The following is a 17873-nucleotide window of genomic DNA, read 5'->3' on the forward strand; positions in this document are numbered from 1 at the left end:
CCTTGCAGACATCTAAGGGGAAGTGCAACAAAGTGCAGTCAGAGGGCAGCAAACCCTGAGGAGATCCCCACTGGGGACAGGTTGGAGGAAACAAGAAGGAAGTAAATCTCCTATCTGGCACCCTATCTGATACTGGCCAGAGAGGAATGAAGAATGACATCATTAAAGCAAAATCCCCCACATCACCCAAAGTTTAGCCAATCTGTCAAGACAAGTTGGCCTCTATGCCAGTAGCAGAAGATAGAAAGAAGCATGAAATAGGATCTCAGTAAGACTTTGTTCTGACTAAAGAACCCTCCTCTTCCTCGATCCTGCTTTCATCAGCTCCTGTGAAGAAAATTCCCAACAGCTGTCTAGATGACGGGGATTGGTCTGCACACAGAAGAAAGTGACTACTAATAGGAGGGCTCAAATCAAAAACTGCAACAGACAAAAATAAAACCTTATGATCAACTCAGTCAACCCCATTCCTCAACAAAAGGTTTTCTGAAGGTTTCACAAAGGAAAATTTTGCACTGCAATAGAAATTCAGCTGACATACATGTATATATTAAAAAGGGAGTCTATGTATTCTATGCAGCATATTTCATATCTAGGTACAGCCAGTATCTTGTAAGTAATATTTTACGTATAAAGCAGCTTAAATCAGTTGTAAGTTATATTTGCTTTCCTGTCCCTGTTAAGAGATCATGGTATTCAGGGCAAGAACGGAAATGTCATTATTTCTGATGCTCGATAGCACGTTATACATCACAGAAGCTTCTGTTTCTCCAACATACAGGAATACAAGTCTGTATTTGATTAACATAAAAAGACCCTTACCAGAAAGTGAGTAATCTGTATTAGTCATCCTCATGGCTGGAGTATAAGATACACTTGGCATGTCATGGCCCTTCTCCTTCTGTTTCCGTCGATACCACACAAACAGTGCCAGCAAGACCATAATAATTAGAAGGAGAATAATAATTCCAATGATTGCTCCCACTGAGTGCCTCTCTGATCCAAGAGCAGGGCTAATTTTAGTATAGGGGTTTAATTCTTCCATCATGAGAGCCGCTGTTAAAAGTAATTCATAATATATTGTAAATTGAATTGCTCATTTCATTTTTGAGATACTACTCTTTTAAAGCAAGTAGATCATTGTTAAAAAAAAAAAAAAAGAGGGAGGAGGAGAGAGAGAGATTTAACAAATAGAATTTCACTGTACCTTGATCACATCTGATTCCTTTGAAGCCTGGGCTGCAGTAGCAAGTACCTGTGACATGGTCACATGTAGCATTATTCATGCACTCACACAGTTGTTTGCAACCATAACCAAATGTTCCTGGTGAGCACTCTGGGAAGCCAAAGAAAAAGATTGGAAAGAATCCTGATATTTTTCAGGAGAGGGTGAAATCCTTGACATGGAGAAGCCAGCAGAAGAGTCTCCCTTGTTTAACTTGCATAACACTCTACTGTTAGATTTCTGTTTTTAAGCAGGAGATAACTGTATTTAGTGTACAATTTGAGGCACTACTCATTGAGCTGGAACATTCTTTCTGGAAAAGTCACATAAGACTTCACAGTGATGAAACTTAAAATATGTACACACTTTAAAAGCCTTGATATATACTAAAGGCATACAGAATTTAACAGGGCATGATTTCAGAAGCTGTAGAAAACATTTTGAAAGAGCAAAACATTCTCCACCATCTCTGTACATTGTTTTCACGAGGGGACTGCAAGAAGAAGTTTAACGTACCTTTATATGAACGAAATAGACTTTTACCAAACAAATCCTACATACTTTCATATTTATTCCCACTAGTGCTAGAGGATTAATATAGCATTGGAGATGGAATTACAGAACTGAGCATCTGAATGGTTTGAGTTGTTCCACTTTTGTATTAGGATTCCTACCACAGAAGGAATTTATATTCTGCCTTTATATTTCTATCAAAGACAAAATGATTGAATGTCCAACTGAGAAATTTATTCATACAATTACTATGATGGGCTATTACAATAAATCTGTAGGCAGCTTACTAAATTTCTTGAGGCAATGTTCAATATCAAATTGAAAGAAACAACTTCTGTCAAATCCTACTTATTTTTATAAAGAAATTATTGAACGCATGCACACTTGCTATGATTCTTAAAAATATGTTGTTTGTTTTAAGATGTGACTTCTTTTGTGTCACCACAAATGTTTTGCACAGCGTGACAACACCTCCCCAGTGCGAGTCTCTAAGTAACTTACAGCAGGCAAATGTTGATATTAAATAATGAGTGTTAGCCTGCATCTTTATAATGATTTGCAGTACATATTAGAGGTGTATCTCTTTCTTCCATATGCAGGTCCTTATATTATGAAAAAGAAAATTATTTTAATTAATGCATGTTCTGATGTTAACTTGTAACTTAAGGTTACAGGTCCTACTTAAGGATGCAGGCCTCTGCGTTTAGGCATTTCATCATGCTGGATGTGACTGCCCATCCAGCAGGATTCTGAGGACGAAGGAGTCTTAATGCGAAGATACTTTTAGATTAAGTAGCAGAAAAGCAAATAAATGAATACATTAGTAGTTTGGATAGAAAATAAAACCTCAGGCTTCGTACAAAGGTTGTAGATTATAAATGTGGTTTCTTGTATAAAACCGTCTACTACGATAGAGTTCTGATATGAAACTTTTTACTTTCCTTTTTTATTAACGGTTGCAGTAGAGGAGCACACAAATTCACAAATTCACAGTAAATTGGCCACTTACAGAATTACAGTGGTGCCATATGTAATCCCCACATGAGCATGCAAATTTGGTCCTGAGACACATACTTGGATGAATGTAAGTATTTGTAAATGGAAAACATGTTCCCAAATTTAGTTATATGTACTAATGCATGCATAAAGTCCTGTGAAGTAAGCTTTAGTGAAAAAGCTTTAAGGCAGGCTTTTCACTTGCAAAGCTAGCAGGGATGTATTAACCCACTGCCAAAGATAAATAAATAAATAAATCTGTGGAATTAATGCAATGGTAAGGTGAGATGGATTTTACCCTGTATTTAGAATCCAAGTAAGTGTGTGAGAATTTACTTTTGATTTACTATACTGGACAAACAAGTAATTATTCAACTACAGCACATACAGTTTCCACTACCCTAAGTCTTTGTTCTTAAAAGAAGCTATTTGGCACAGCATGCTAAACATGCCAGCAAGACATTGACAACAATTGCAGTAAGATATGCAAGCACCCTTGCAAGGTAATTGAAGTTCATTGTTAAACGCTTGCTCGCTACTCAAGTTAAATGTAATCCCTCCAAAAATGACAAACAACTTTTGTTTCCTTGACCCGTTTTCATTGTAAAGACGAATCTTAATTTGGTCCGTATCTATAGCATAACAGCTTTGGCAAGAAAACTCCAATATTCCTCAGAAGTCTGAGAGTAGAAGGATGTTTTTTGAACTGTCTTCCTCCACACCAAAGGAAACCTAAATCTGTTGCTCTCAACAGCATTAACGAGGCATGAGACAGTTTGTGGTTTTCCATTAATAAAGTACCAGAGGCTTGGGAAGGCTACATCCAATGTGTGCAGTGACTCGCTTTTATCTCACCTAACTTTAGGGTGGGAATGGAAAGGCCTAATTTGTAGTGGATTCACCTTTTTCCATTACACTTAAACAACGTGGCTGGCCTTCCAGAGATGCCTTCTTCTCCCTGTGGATTATGCAAGGTGCCTGGGGTTGCGGTCTTACTGACACCCTCAGTTCATAGCCTCAGTTCGTTTCTCCAATGAATTCTGACCCCCCCAACCCTCCCCACTGAGGAATGGAAAAAGAAGTCATGCAGGAACTTACTTTGCTCACACTGTTTGCCTGTAAATCCAGTCCTGCATGTGCACTGGCCGGTGATGTGGTCACAGTCTGCTCCGTTCTGACACTGACAGACATTGGCACAGTTTTTTCCATAAAAAGCAGTTGGGCAACCTGGCGGGAATCAGAATAAGGAAAGTAATAAGCTGAAACACAAACCCAGATGTGTTAACAGCACAAAATAGGTAGGCCTATAAATCTAAGGATTTTCAGCCTCTGTATATCTGAAGACATTTATTTGATGATCTAAATGCAGAGCTACCATGGCAGCCAATTTTCTCACAGTAGTGTTTCTTGTATCTTACAGAACTGCCTCTTAAGCCTTGCAGATGAACGAAAACCTGATCCATGTGCACAAATACATTTTCAAGGAGTGAAAGAAGATGGCTAGACAGAAATTCTCTAAAAGGCCAGAGATCAATTAATTACTTGCAAGTGAAAGGGCCTTCTCAGAAGGCTCTCCAGAATCTGATCTCCTCTTTCGTACAGTGCTGATAATTTTGCTTTGGTAGGATGAGAAATCTCAAACACTTTCCTAAAGCAGACAATGTATATTGGGGCTTTAACAAGCAGGGGCAAGGAATGTACAAGTTCTGACACTGAGTCAATAATCTAAATGATTGGTTTCTCTTTTACAGACTGCCAAATGTATATAAAAAAAAAAAAAAACAACTTGAAAAGCTTCAGGACATTTTCCTCAGGGTGACACAAAGTTATTCGCAAGTACGAAGCAGGTGGTTTAACAGCCAAGACTGCAATACTTGGAAGAGACACGAGGTAGCAGCACATACTTTGACAGATTCCCTGACAAAATAGCGTCTCAAAGGCTTACGCTGAGTGCAGTAGAGCCCCGTCCAACCATGAGTACATCTACACTCTCCATCGTAAGGGCTGCACATTGCTCCGTTGTGGCAGTTGCATGAATGAAAGCAATCAGGGCCCCAAAAACCTGTGGGACAAGCTATGAAAATAAAAAACGTTTGTCAGCTGACAAAAAAACAATGATACTACATGAGTGCTGTGGAGGAACCGCAATAAAGAGAACCTGTGAGACACCAGCAAAGACAGAACTTTGCATTGAGGAGCTTGGCATTGCTGCAGCAGTGATTCCCTGACCAGGACTGGTTCTCCCAAGCCAACAACTGCTTTGCAAACCCAGGTTGGAAACCTGCACTGGCCAACCCTGGCACAAGTGATTCCTTCTTCATGTAGGTATGGCAGCATGTGGGCACTGAGAACCACTGAAATGGTGATGCTCAAGGTTACATTATGCTAAGTGCTCTGGCAACTCTCCCTGCCTTACTGGTGCTATCTGTGAAGACAATTTAGACAGGGTTTTAAGATCTGGAGGTAATTTAATTTTCTTTTTGATATTCAGGAATTCTTGCATAATAAAGCACAGCTATTCGTGGTTTACTTTTGCTATGCAATCAACTGCTAAAATTACCACATTCGTTTGAAGCGTAGAGCACTACTCAAATTATGTAAAAATGTAAAGAAAACTTCTTTCAGTATGAATTCCCATCCACAAAATCAAATTGCTTTTGTTGATGGGGATAATATTAAATTAAAATCTCCAGGTCTATTATGTATTTCTACAAGTACAATATTAATACATTTTCAGAAGTTATTTTAAGCCTCCCTCCAAAAATGAATGCAGTAAGTTACAGTTATTAGTGCCAGACTAAAAGATCCAAAATGATGATAACCCTTCAATATAACAACTATATTTTTGCTTTAAAAAGCACTTTCCATTGCTTCCTATTAAAGACATGAATTAATAAGGCATGGTTCCCAGGAAACCTGAAAGTACAGAAACCATGCCTATTTCCATGTATGCCATTGGCTCCAATTCTGACGATAAATGCAAGTTTCTGGCATATGACAGACATATCTAAAGCCAGAATGAATAGCAAAAAACCTGCCATGACGTAAATCAAACAAAAGGTCACTGAACTCACACAATGTAAAGCTGAACAGGATTTGGCCTAAAGTATTCATGTTATAAGCAACCAGAAATATTTTTAAAAAGCCTTTGTAAGTCAGAGCTGCAGGGTCTTTTAATGCCTCCAGAACTGGCTCTGGAGCTGGAGCTAAAATTATCTCCTTTGTGGCTCCATCTCTCGGTCATCCCAGGTTAACTGGTGCGGAGGGAGATGGGACCGAAATAGCTCCGTGCCGGACTGCAGTACAACAGGCCAGGTGGCTGCAGGAGCCTGGTGTGAGGCCAGCTTCATGTTGGGAGATTTATACTTTTTTTTACAAGAAGGTAACTGTGGAAACAGGCATGTTCCTGCTTTATTCGTCCAAAATACCAAGCAGCTATCACCATTTCCTCTTGCCTTCTAAACTGGCAGTTGTTGCTACTCAACTGGGCTGCCTCACTTGGTAAGAAAATCTCATCTATTTTCAAGGTTAACAGAAACTAACAGTCATTTCCCAATTACATGGCTAAATATAATGAGGAATCTGTGCAGCTTTCTGTCTTTTTTTTTTCTTTTTTTTGAGTGACAGCAATATTCTGCCTGTGGAAGACACACAATAAAAGCAAAATTACAGCCGTCTGTTTTTATCCGATTCCCACTTTATCACTTGAAGTTTAATATATTTTACTCTGGAATGCTGTCTAATATGCTAGTTGTATCCTGAATATGAAGTAACAGTTCTGAATGATAGGATATTGCTTCCCTCTGTGATCTATCTTCAATTAAGGGATGCTCTCAGGAAATGACACTTTGGGATCAGCAAATGCCAATCTTCTACCTGGGCAATTTTTGAGAAGAAATCCTCCATCCCTCCAAGCTCACATTGACTTTTACAATTAAATTACATTTAATAGAAATATTTCAGCTGCCTAATTTCTCAATTCTATGGGCTCGGTACATGAAAACATTTACAGGTTAATAATTTCTAATGTAATAGCTGAAAGAAAATGATTTCAAAAAATAAATAAAAGGGAATTCAGCTAGAAATTAAAAGGGAGCATGGAGCTTTCTTTTCTGATAAGAGCTTGTGACCTCCCTTTCCTGTAATAGAAGCTAGTAACGGCTTCTGCAAATTCCAACTGCATAAACTAAGCCAAAGCTAACTTAGATTAATTAAAAGAAATAAGCTATAAAGAGAGTAAGGCACTGGCTGCTGTAATACTTCAGGGATTTTCCTAGAATCTGCCTTTAACTTTCAGAAAACACTAAACAGGAAAACATGTTATTTTAAAGCGGAGGTGGAAAATTAACACTTTGCTTACTCTGAGAGCAGTCCTTCCCTATCCAGCCTGGAAAACACTGGCATGATCCATCAATAGGATTGCACGTCCCGTTCTCGGTGCACTGGCAGACCTCATCACAGTTCTTCCCATATTTTCCACTGGGACAGACTGGAAATATAAGGCAGTTCACTGAAAGCTCTTCATAATGAATATTTGGAAGTCACAGGACTTAACATTTAGCAATTAGAGAGAAAAATAATTATGACATTTTTCATTGCTGAAGACAAATGGGCAATTTTTTTCTGGAAATATGGAACAGGCAGAAGAAAGCATTCAAGTCCATTGTGTTTGCTTACTTCCTAAGCATAAAAACATGAAAAAGTCATCTTGAAACACATATTTCTGCTGGAAAATGAATCTAATACAGTTAGAGGCATCTGTCCACCCCTTCACCTTGCTGTCATATGTGTTCAGTTATGTTGCAAATGAAGGTTTAATGGATTATATATTTTTGCCTGAAAGTTGTTAAACTTGTGCTGTATTTTTACAAAAGTAGGGTCTATTCTTGCTGGCCCACCTGGCTTGTTCTTGAAGTTGGAAGAAAGGAAACTGAGATTTTTTTTTCCCAGAATCATCTTGTAGCGCCTAAGCACAGTGACATAAAACTAATAGGTATATCTTCAGCCTCACACCAAATGACTGGAAATCTTTAAGTTTAAAGTTGATGGAAAGCTCTGCTCGGTAATGAATGAAATGTGTAATTCCTGTGCTCCTATTGGCTGTGTTCCCTGACAAAAACAAATATATTTTCAAAACAAGATAAAATACACAGTCCATCTTTGGAAAGAATGTAACAAATGGAACTGGACTTGTATCCTGGTAAATAATAGTGATGTCAAAAAAGTGATTAAGGTACTTCCCTGAATTATGCAACTGGTTTACCACTTCAGTCCCTCTCACTTTCTCATGTGCAGTCTCTGCAGGTGACCTCGATCTATCCTGACTGTGAATCAGCCAGAGATTGAAATCCTGAGCTGTGATTCATTTGCTTTTATACAATATGCCATCTTCTACTCTTACTATGGCAGAAACCTGAGAACGGTGCAGAAAACAATAGTGTATAGTCTAGCTGCAGACTTATCTGTAGGAGTGGATAAAGTTGGCTTTCAAATTATGTGCTAAACAGAATAGTTCTCTACCTGAAAAGAGATAAAACTAAACACATTATACGACACAATGAAAAGAACAATATACGGACACAAAGAGAAAGAAGGAAAGAAACGGCTTCATATCACAGAAAGAGCAAAAACTAAAATGATATGTCAGCCCAGGTTTTCATATATGCTAGCACCATTATTCACTTCCAGTGCTCTATACAGAGCAGTTCAGTGCAATATTTTTATTGCATCTTTAAGATGGAGATAGATAACATCACTTAAATGAAGCCTGGATTTTTTATCTGTACAAAAAATAGTTCTCAAAAGACTTACTTAAAACAGGAGCTGATTTACCCTGCAATGTGGAATACTAACAAATTAGGAAAAGATTTGTGGTCCAAACACTGATTCTGACAAAGGCAACAGGTCATATTTTATAAAATAAATGCTTCAGTTTGGCACAGTGAGAGCTAGCAGAGGGGTTCCTACCATGTGAGCATCTCTTGTCTTAGTGAAAGAGTATGATGCCCTCCAGGATGTCAGCATGGAAGGATTACAAAACCTATCCTGCCAAAATGGTTATTCTCTTGTAAAGCTGTGAGATCCGCATACAAGCGCTTCTCAAAATGCTTCAAACGTTTTAAACAAAGCTGTAAGGTAAGGACTAATACTGCCTTCTTCAGGAACAACCTGATTGTACAATGCAGGCAGCGATGTTAATTAGCTATAAAAGCTCTGAAGTGGGACTCTGAAAGTCTCTGTGGGACGTCAGGTGTGTTGCAGCAGCAATAACATGTTATTATCAATCCATCTTGCTACATGATTGGGAAAGATATTCATAAAACAGCTGCTTAGTTTTGTGCTGCTTAGAATCCTTAGTACAGCCATGTCAACTTGTACAATTTTGGAGGTTACACTGCTCCTTGCATGCATGTGCTGCTGCTGATGGGAGAACATTCCTGCTGCCAGAAAAAGAGACAGAACAAGGAGATGAAAATTCAAAAGTGAAATCTTTGTTTCACGTTTTTCTAATGGAAAACATTAATTAGCATTTTTCTTTCTCCAAAATAAAGTTACATGCTAACTCATTATGACAAACTGCAACACAAATTGATTTTAATTAGGACATGAATATTTTAAAATTAATTTGCTGGATAGATCAACATTTCAAAGTAAAACCAGAAGTGCTGAACATCTGAGCAAAAATAAAATAGAATTTTCTTAAGAGGATAATTAGTCCTGCTTACGCTTTGAAATCTGGCTAACTTTTCACATAAAATGGACAAATTCACTGAAATATGTTCATTTTAATAAATTAATTGGTATAATGTTTAGTTGACTACATAGCATAGGGAAAAGGAAACATGGTTACATTTAATCTGTTTAATGATTTTGCATAAGTACTGTCTGCAATTTCTAACTTACTGAAAAGCAGGTCATTAAAAAATGTCAGTTCAATTTTTACAAGGATGGTGACTTTACAAGGGCAGTAGCCATTAAGAATAATCTCTTTTAAATTTGTGTGTAGAAAATACCCCCAGTGGTATGCGATAACTCAGACTCTGCAGAATACTGTAATGATTTTGCAAGCATGTTTAGGGTGACTGAAAATGGAACTTGTGGTTAAAAGTGGACTATCTTTCAAAGGTACAGAAAAAGGTACAGTGAGGCATGTTGGGGAGAGTTGGAGCTACTTTTAACCCATGAGAATGAACTCTTTCACTGCCTCATTGCCAATTTTTCTGTTTCTTACATTTGTGTTTGGATGCATGTGATTTCTGCTGTTCCCAGAGTCGGGTCCTAGGTGGTGTACATTAGGTTGTATGCATTAACTTGGTGTTTGGTCTTCTGTAACTGAACTGTCCTCCGCCTTAACTAATACCTACTGCTCCTGCTGAAAAACAGTGTGTGAAGGTGTCATCGACATTTAGGATATGATAGGCTTAGCGAAAAGGAAAATGAAACCATTGGATGGCTGATATATTTACAGCAGGTGTCTCATTCTGTATTCATTTCAACACAGAGCAGCAGACCTGTTTTATTTATGAAAGCAGGAGCACATCACATTTACAAAAGGGTGACTAAGTACCTATTTGCATTTTGCCTCTGAAGTAAAGAATTCTTGTGATCTAAACTGCTGAAACAAGGGGAAAAAATGCAGAAACGTTGTGATTAGTCTTACTGCAGTCACAGCCACGGAAACCTGGGCAAGATGGTGGCATTTGGGGATCCTGGGCTCAGTACCTTGGTTGCAGAGTGCGCCAAAGAATCCTGGCAAACAGTCACAGTGTCCTGACACGTGGTGACAGGGACCGCTGCTGTGCACACACTGAGGGCATGGCTGGCTGCAGTGGTGTCCATGGAAGCCAGGGGGACAAACTGAAGACAGAACAAAATAAACCATCACAGGTTTGCAGAAGGTTTCTCATTGCTGAGAGCTTTAGAATTCTCTCTCTGTCTTAATCCCCAAACAATAAATTTTCTGCTTTCTAAAGTCACATAGTGGCATGAACAGAAGAAATTATGAAGTCAGTTAGACTATCCCATCTCTAATAAAGTGTGATCTCTGAGTAAAACTGTTCAAACATTCACGCCATCCTACATCGTGTAAGTGCTTGGCTATTCTGTAACACAGATGAGCTCTCACAGCACCCTCGCTCTCAAGACATTAATTCGAGTCTCTCTAGCCCTCTCCAGCTAAACTTTCACAAAACATGTGAGTTTAAGACATTTGATGCCTCATATCCCACTGGCAGATATGGTTAATACCCGATAACATCTTCCAAAGCTTTTAAGATAGGCAGGAAGAGAAGCATTCACACACATAGACAACAGAAATTCAGAATACCATTTCCTTAGCAAATTAAGCTAAGAAATCAAAGAAGGAACATCAGGAAACTCTATGTTTTTCTTCTAAGCAACTATGTCAAAAGCTGATTTCTAAGCACATTAGGTGCAATACCTGTGTTCAATTAGGACCTTCAGTTTATACATGCCATTGCAGGAGCAGCATCCGTCTGTGATGAACAGAATCTAAAAATGGTAATTATGGCAACAGCATACAAGATCACCTAATTTGCATCAGTAATCACACTGGATAGCTTAGAAAACTTGCCATGAGCTGTGTGCTTAATTTTGTTTAAAACTTGGATTGAAATTATTGTAGAAGTTGTCCATAAGGTATGTCCATAAGGGCCAAGATTAGGGCCCAGTATCTCTTATAAACAGGTATTGTAGCTTCTAAGCATACGTAGAATGAAAAAAAAATCCACTGTCCAAACATTCACTGCTACAGATAAGCACAAAAAAATGTGAAATTGCAGTAAGTAACAGTAAAAATGCCTTTATATGTTTTTGGTTTTACTCCTGTGATTCTCTATTACCCAGTTCTGCCTCAGTGGTTACTATATCATGTCTGTTCTATTTCTTCACTGAATGACAATTTTTCTCTGGGTCGGTATGTTCACAGTGGGTGTCAGGTTTTTACACTACTGCAGATTTCCAGCTGGAACTTGGCTGACAGGTTAGTTGATGATGCACTTGCTATAAAACAACCTGGATCATTCCTGGAGACGTTTTTGCAGGTCTAAGAGCAGTAAACCATCCTGGTGTCTCATGTAATCCTGATTACACAGACAGAACAAGCTGGAGGGGTGTCATCTTCAGTACTGCCCTTTATGGGCTGAGTTCTGCTTCTAAATCAGTTTCCAAGAGGGAAACGGGAATGATTCTGAGAGTAAAATTAGCAATCTAAAGCTACCTTCGCCTACGGAGATGTCCTCTTCACGAGGTAGTCTTGAGTCTAAATGCAGCAGACAAGGTGGGAACAAGCTGAATTCCCTGGCTGTATCTTCACAGATGGGCATTTCAGCAATGCAGAGAGCAGAAGCATCCAGAGAACCCCTCTGCTGTCACCCCAGAGGGAAGGAGAATTTCTCTTCATTAAGTTCTTAGCAAATGTCCTCCGGGAACAGCCTGATTACTGGAGTTGCAAGCTGGGGACATGGTTTGCCTCTTGTAGACTACATGCCATGAGCTGATAAAACTAAGCTGGTTTTTTCATCTCAGAAAGGCCAGAAACTATTAACTTCTGGAGGTTTTGTACTCTTAGGGTTTCAAATTTGTAAAACAATTTCTTCCACAATTCCCAGAAGCTCTGAGCACCACATTTCAGCCTTGGAGAGAGGTTTTACCGCTATACAGATATGTTGAAGCACCTGGAAATTGGGGTTTATAATGGAAATGCTTATAGGCCATTAACTACAGCAGTGCTAGAGGTCAGCGTAATAATGGCTTTAAATAAAAACTGTCAGCTACAAATTATTTTTAGAGATGAGTGTGTGCTAGTGTCAAGTGTAACTGGTGAAATCAGTAGGGATATATGAACTGGGCATGGAGAATGTCTTACAGGAAGAACAAGGGCTGCTGCAAAAAAGAAAGACAAATCCATTTCTTGTTTGCATAGGAAGAAGGTTGCATTGGTTTGGATCAGTGAATAAGGGTCCCTCAGGGGCAAATGCAGCTTCCCAGATAAAGCAAATGAGAGGATTTTTATCTCCTTGACACATTTTAATATGTAGCAGCAGAGCATCAGACGGGAGCTATTTCAGGCTGCTGTGTTCCTTTTTCTGGCATATAAGAAAACATTGCCTTGTTATTTTGATAGCCAATACTCATCTCCTTGTCATCATGTGATGGGCCAGAGCTGACTCTACTTAGCAGGTATCCTACAGTTTACTGTGACACAACTGTAAACCAGATCTTGCACAAATCTTGCCAAGTTTGGTATGCAAAATTGTTGCTCCTTCTTTGAGGTCACCTGTGACCTCTGAGTACTGTGGAAGGCCAAAAGAAACAGAAGGCAACACTCTGAACAGCAGAGCCTTGACTTCTTGGTTGAGAATATTTTTTTTGGCTTTTACCCTGAGCAAGTCATGAGCTAAAGCAGCTCAGAAACCTGTGGCTCTGTATCTCCAGTGCCACAAAAACAGCGTTATCTATCTGCTTTGCATCCTCCAACACATCTATGGAAAATCTTACTTCTCTGGCACAAGGGTCCTCTGTATCCGGGTGCACAGTCACAGGTGCCGTCCTCTGGGGAGCAGGATCCCCCATTCTCACAGTTACAGGAGATGGAGCAGTTTGGTCCCCAGCGGCCCTGGCTGCAGATATTGTCACAGTGGATGCCTAGAGAACAGAAAGGTGCACATTAGGTTTCACACAGCTTACTCTGCTCATAGATCAAAGAAATGTATGGGTGGATTGACACCTCACAGTACATCACAGAGCAAACAAGGGAATCTGAAAAAGAAATAGCTATTCTTTTATCTGCTTATTAAAGTGAAAATTAAAAAAATGCTAAAGAAGTGAATTCTGTAGGTGTCAGTGGGCCCCTGTGCAGTCCTTAGCACCATTTCATGAAGCTCTGCATGTCATCCAAGAGATGAAGGTCAGGAATTGCTTTAAAGTCGCAAAGGATCTCAAATAACTGGCCTGGAAATATGCAGTTGATTGAAATCTGATTACTTAGCTGTTGTGAACTGGAAGACTGGGAAAAAAAAATCAGGGCTCTGAAAATAAAAGTCTAGTATTTGGATTCTTGAACTTGTACAAATTCAGCTCTACGTTGTGCCTTGCTCACTTCCTGGCTTACGGCACAGGGCTCTGGGTTATTGTGCACATGCTCCACATCCACCCAGAGCTCTGAGTTCTGTGTTAATGAACCGAATTCTGATCTAGCAAGTGGCCATATGTGGCCATAGGCTGATCATCTGCATGTTAAACTGAGACTGAGACTTGCCAATCCAGCTCCCAGGGATTCCCAGGGTTGTTGTTTGGTATTTATTATTATGAAAGGCAAAGCTTGGAAACACGGGAAGAAACACACAGCCAGAAAGCTTAATGTGAGGCTTCTGGCATTGTGTCAACTGGTTTTGTTTTAACTGGTGACTTTTAAAAACAACCCCGTGCCATGGCTTGTCACGTATAAAGGCAAGCTGAGGATTTGATCCTGCACACCACTACTTCTTCAAGAGATTCTAACTCCACTGGGATAAGGCAGCACCAATATCTGCAATTAGCAGAGCTATTTGCATGATCAAGGGCTCCTTGGATTGAAAAAGGTTTGCAGGATCACGAGCTAAGAGAGACATTAAGCACTGCCAGCTGCAGGGAGTGGCATTAGCGGGAGCACACTGAGATGCTGATAACAACAGAAAAAAAGAATCACAGGCTGGCTGGAAAATTTTCCTAACAACATTACCACACAGGGTGCCTTACAACTGCTCCACCAAGATTTGATGGCATACGCTTGCCCTAGCTAGACTTGCAACATGGAGATGTTCTTTATCATCCATGCACATGTCCCCACTGCATAATGGGATAAATGCAGACAAGGGCTCGAAGAGCCCCAGCCAGAGGCTGGATTAGTGCATCGCCAAGGAGAAATACAATCCCAAGTAATTTCCTACACCTCTGATAACTTCATCTGGACGCTACAGGTAATGGACTGTATTTCTGAAGCTGTGATCTGTACGGTCACCAAACTTTGAGGATTATTAAATCAGCTAGAAGTCATTATAAACACACTTACAGTGCAGTTTCAAGTTGGTTTTATAAATCTCTGAAGCTAATACAGTAAGAAATACTGCAGAGCTAAAATTTCCCTTTTCTGAAGATTAATCACACAATTATGATGTCCCTTCCTAGAAAATCTTAACCAAGCCTGGCAAAAGTACAGTTTGAAATGGGATTTTTAGTGATACACGTTCATAGCTTTATTTATAAAGAGGCCTGGTCTGTACTGTAAAACTTAATAAAAAACACATTAAAATACAGTAAAAACATAATACAAGCTCAATCATTTAATATTTAAATACGTCTGAACTAGAGACGGCAAAAAGATACAAAGAATACCTGTAAAAGTGAAATCAAGAAAAACAGTAATTTCATTACAGCCCTCCCTACTCCCCTTTGAAATTAAATCTATCCTTGGATTGCTCTAACAGTCAACACTTTGCCTGCACACCTATGCAATAAATCTACTGTACTCTGTAATTAAAAAGTAATACAATAAATGGTAAATAAATAAATGCATTTCATTTATGCATATGTATATGATCATTTATAGTTTTTCAAGTCTCACCAGAAGCTCCCAGAAATTAAATTCTGACACAAATGCAGAAAAATGTGTATCTTTTCCTCCTGACTGCAGAACTGAAAATACAGTTCTTATTGTGAATGGGCTATTTATAAATGGAGACAATTAAACAGCATTATTTCTTGTCTCTTTCAGCAAAGTTTGGGGAAGAATGACATTGACTTCCTTCTCTTGAAAGGTAGCTGAATTAGAATGCCACGACTGTTCTTTGCAGCAGCAAAGTCCTTCCTTTCGTAATGAATAATGAGGGATGTCTTCCCGCTCCTAACGAAGGCAATGAGTCATTGTGAAGCCGATTGTTGTAATGAAATGTAAAGGGGGAAAACGGAAACCTTCTAGAAGACACTGATACCTGCTACAGCACTTATTTATTTATTCTTTTTCAGAAGACAACTGAGAAGGTGCCGCAGTCAATTTTTAGTACTTTCTATTACTCCAGTTCTCATGGAAGACTTCATTTTTTGGAGGCTCCTTCTCACATTGAATTGCAAATGTAAATGAGAAGTTAAAATTGCATCTGGACATGCACGTCTTATGGAATTGTGCTAAAAAAAAGCACCTTAATTTTACAATTCCCTAACTTGACAGCATATGAAGGGGGAGTCCATCCCTCCCAGCTACTTTACAATCGGAGTCAGTGAAGCAGAAAACCTCCTTAATGTAAAACTTTAGCCTTTGCTTAGGAACTTGCTGATGAACATTTCTGATAAGCAATTAGTTTTCAATTTCCAGAAATATAAAAAAAAAAGCTGAAGTTGACACATCTCAGTATCATCTCATGTTATAACTACGGATTCCTAACTCATGAACAAATTCTTTGTTTGACAAGCATGATGTAGAAATTAGAAAGACAACTACCAGAAGAATAAGTCCTTGAAGCTGCAGGAAGCAGTTCTATACATAAACTCTATTGCCTAGATACCAAGAAATCATCTTACTGCCTGAGGCTGTAGTTCACAATTGCAGATACTAGCATGAAATTACACTTCCAAGACCTCCTTAAACAATGTTCTGGGAGTGAAATGTAAGTGAAATTCACATAACTTACAAAAATTATAGTTATCCACTATACATGGGCAGAGGACATCATGCAGTAAGCCAGAGCTGAGGTAAGAGCGGAATCTGCTATGGCTTTTAATCCAGCCTGTGAAACAGGAACCCCAAAATCTCCATGTCCCAGGGTGGATTTGGGGTATTGCAAGCACTGGCTGCTCCCAAGTAGGATTTCCTCTGCCATCCTTATGACTGTTCTGTACCCAGAATTCACTCCCACCTCCATACCTTCTTCCTTTGCATGCAAAATGAGCAGGGAAAGCTAAAAAGTGCCTGAACTGCTGTTGTGTGTGCTGTGAAAAACATGACCTTTACCCGCCAGAGCAATCACAACTGCACTCTTTTAAGGAACAACTACGTAGAGAGCTGTTCCAAGCTGCTTCCCCTTACGGGCTCATTCAGGATAGTTTACTACCAAGAGGTAAAGCAGATGCTCTCTGGGACATCAGGATTATTTTGCAGATCTTTGGTGCAGACCTTCCAGGGGAGAAGCAGGTGAGTTGAACAGTGATCTTCCAACTCAAAGTGGCTGGAGGTGTCTGTGTCCCGTGACTTGACGTGATAAAAATTTGTGCCTGGCTTACACGGAACAGTACAAATGTTCACCAGAAGAAGTGTGGTTCTTTGTATTCAAATACACAAGCAGGACTGTGAAAGCTTCACCTAGCCTCCACACAGCCAGCATGCAGAGGAGCAAGAAAAAGAAAAAGAAAAAGAAAAGGAAAAGGAAAAAGAAAAAGAAAAAGAAAAAGAAAAAGAAAAAGAAAAAGAAAAAGAAAAAGAAAAAGAAAAAGAAAAAGAAAAAGAAAAAGAAAAAGAAAAAGAAAAAGAAAAAGAAAAAGAAAAAGAAAAAGAAAAAGAAAAAAAAAGCTGACAGCTATACAGCGAGGATATAAGGCATCTGTAGACGAGCTGCTTCACATACTGCTTCCATTAATAATCTTAAATAGCTTCAATGAAAGTTTGTCAAAGTAATGCAGATTTAGTGCTGTCTGTAACTATATCACACTGAAGGACTTTGGAGGGTGAAATTCCGGAAAGCCAGATACAAGCAGAATTCCCTTTCTTCTCTCTCCAGTTTATTTGTGCAATTGCACGCAGGCTTGGGGATTATGTCTCCAGCTCTTAATAAAGTCTGCCATTGTTTGTCTGCTTTGTCTCTAGATAGTTGGAAACTAATACTCTAAACACAATAGAAGAGCAAAAATGGAAGGAACAAATGAGAACTTGTGGCCTATTTTTGACCAGTGCTATCCCTTGACAGTAGCCTCTGCAGCAGGGCCTTCGTGCTGCCCAGCATCTAATTATTTTCCAGGGATGCGGGAATTTGATAAATTATAGGATGTTGGTCCCATCCCCCCCACGTACTTTAATTTTGTATCTACTAGTGTACAACTGTAATTATTTCTCTGAATAAGAACTTCAGCTTTTTTTTTTTTTCCTCAATAA

The 17873-nt window shown here is 39.1% G+C and overlaps 1 protein-coding gene across 10 annotated transcripts in view; it reads right to left on the minus strand.

Annotated features, from left to right (window-relative positions):
• MEGF11 (multiple EGF like domains 11) overlaps positions 1-17873 on the minus strand; it is a 282729-nt gene that overhangs the window by 26002 nt on the left and 238854 nt on the right. For 9 of the 10 annotated variants that reach the window (XR_011811898.1, XM_072043285.1, XM_072043284.1 and 6 more), the window contains 7 exons: positions 13253-13399; positions 10457-10591; positions 7095-7223; positions 4680-4808; positions 3833-3961; positions 1208-1336; positions 823-1056 (listed from right to left, as the gene is read on the minus strand). Coding sequence is in view for 9 of the 10 variants with exons in the window: in XM_072043285.1 (XP_071899386.1) it covers positions 823-1056; positions 1208-1336; positions 3833-3961; positions 4680-4808; positions 7095-7223; positions 10457-10591; positions 13253-13399 (1032 nt within the window). In the remaining variant the exon portion in view is untranslated. Of the gene's footprint in view, positions 1-822; positions 1057-1207; positions 1337-3832; positions 3962-4679; positions 4809-7094; positions 7224-7715; positions 8148-10456; positions 10592-13252; positions 13400-17873 lie in introns of those variants that run through there. The other variant, XM_072043289.1, reaches the window with a different exon arrangement.

The sequence above is a fragment of the Anas platyrhynchos genome, chromosome 11, assembly GCF_047663525.1.
Source record: "Anas platyrhynchos isolate ZD024472 breed Pekin duck chromosome 11, IASCAAS_PekinDuck_T2T, whole genome shotgun sequence".
In the NCBI taxonomy this organism is placed as follows: Eukaryota; Metazoa; Chordata; class Aves; order Anseriformes; family Anatidae; genus Anas; species Anas platyrhynchos.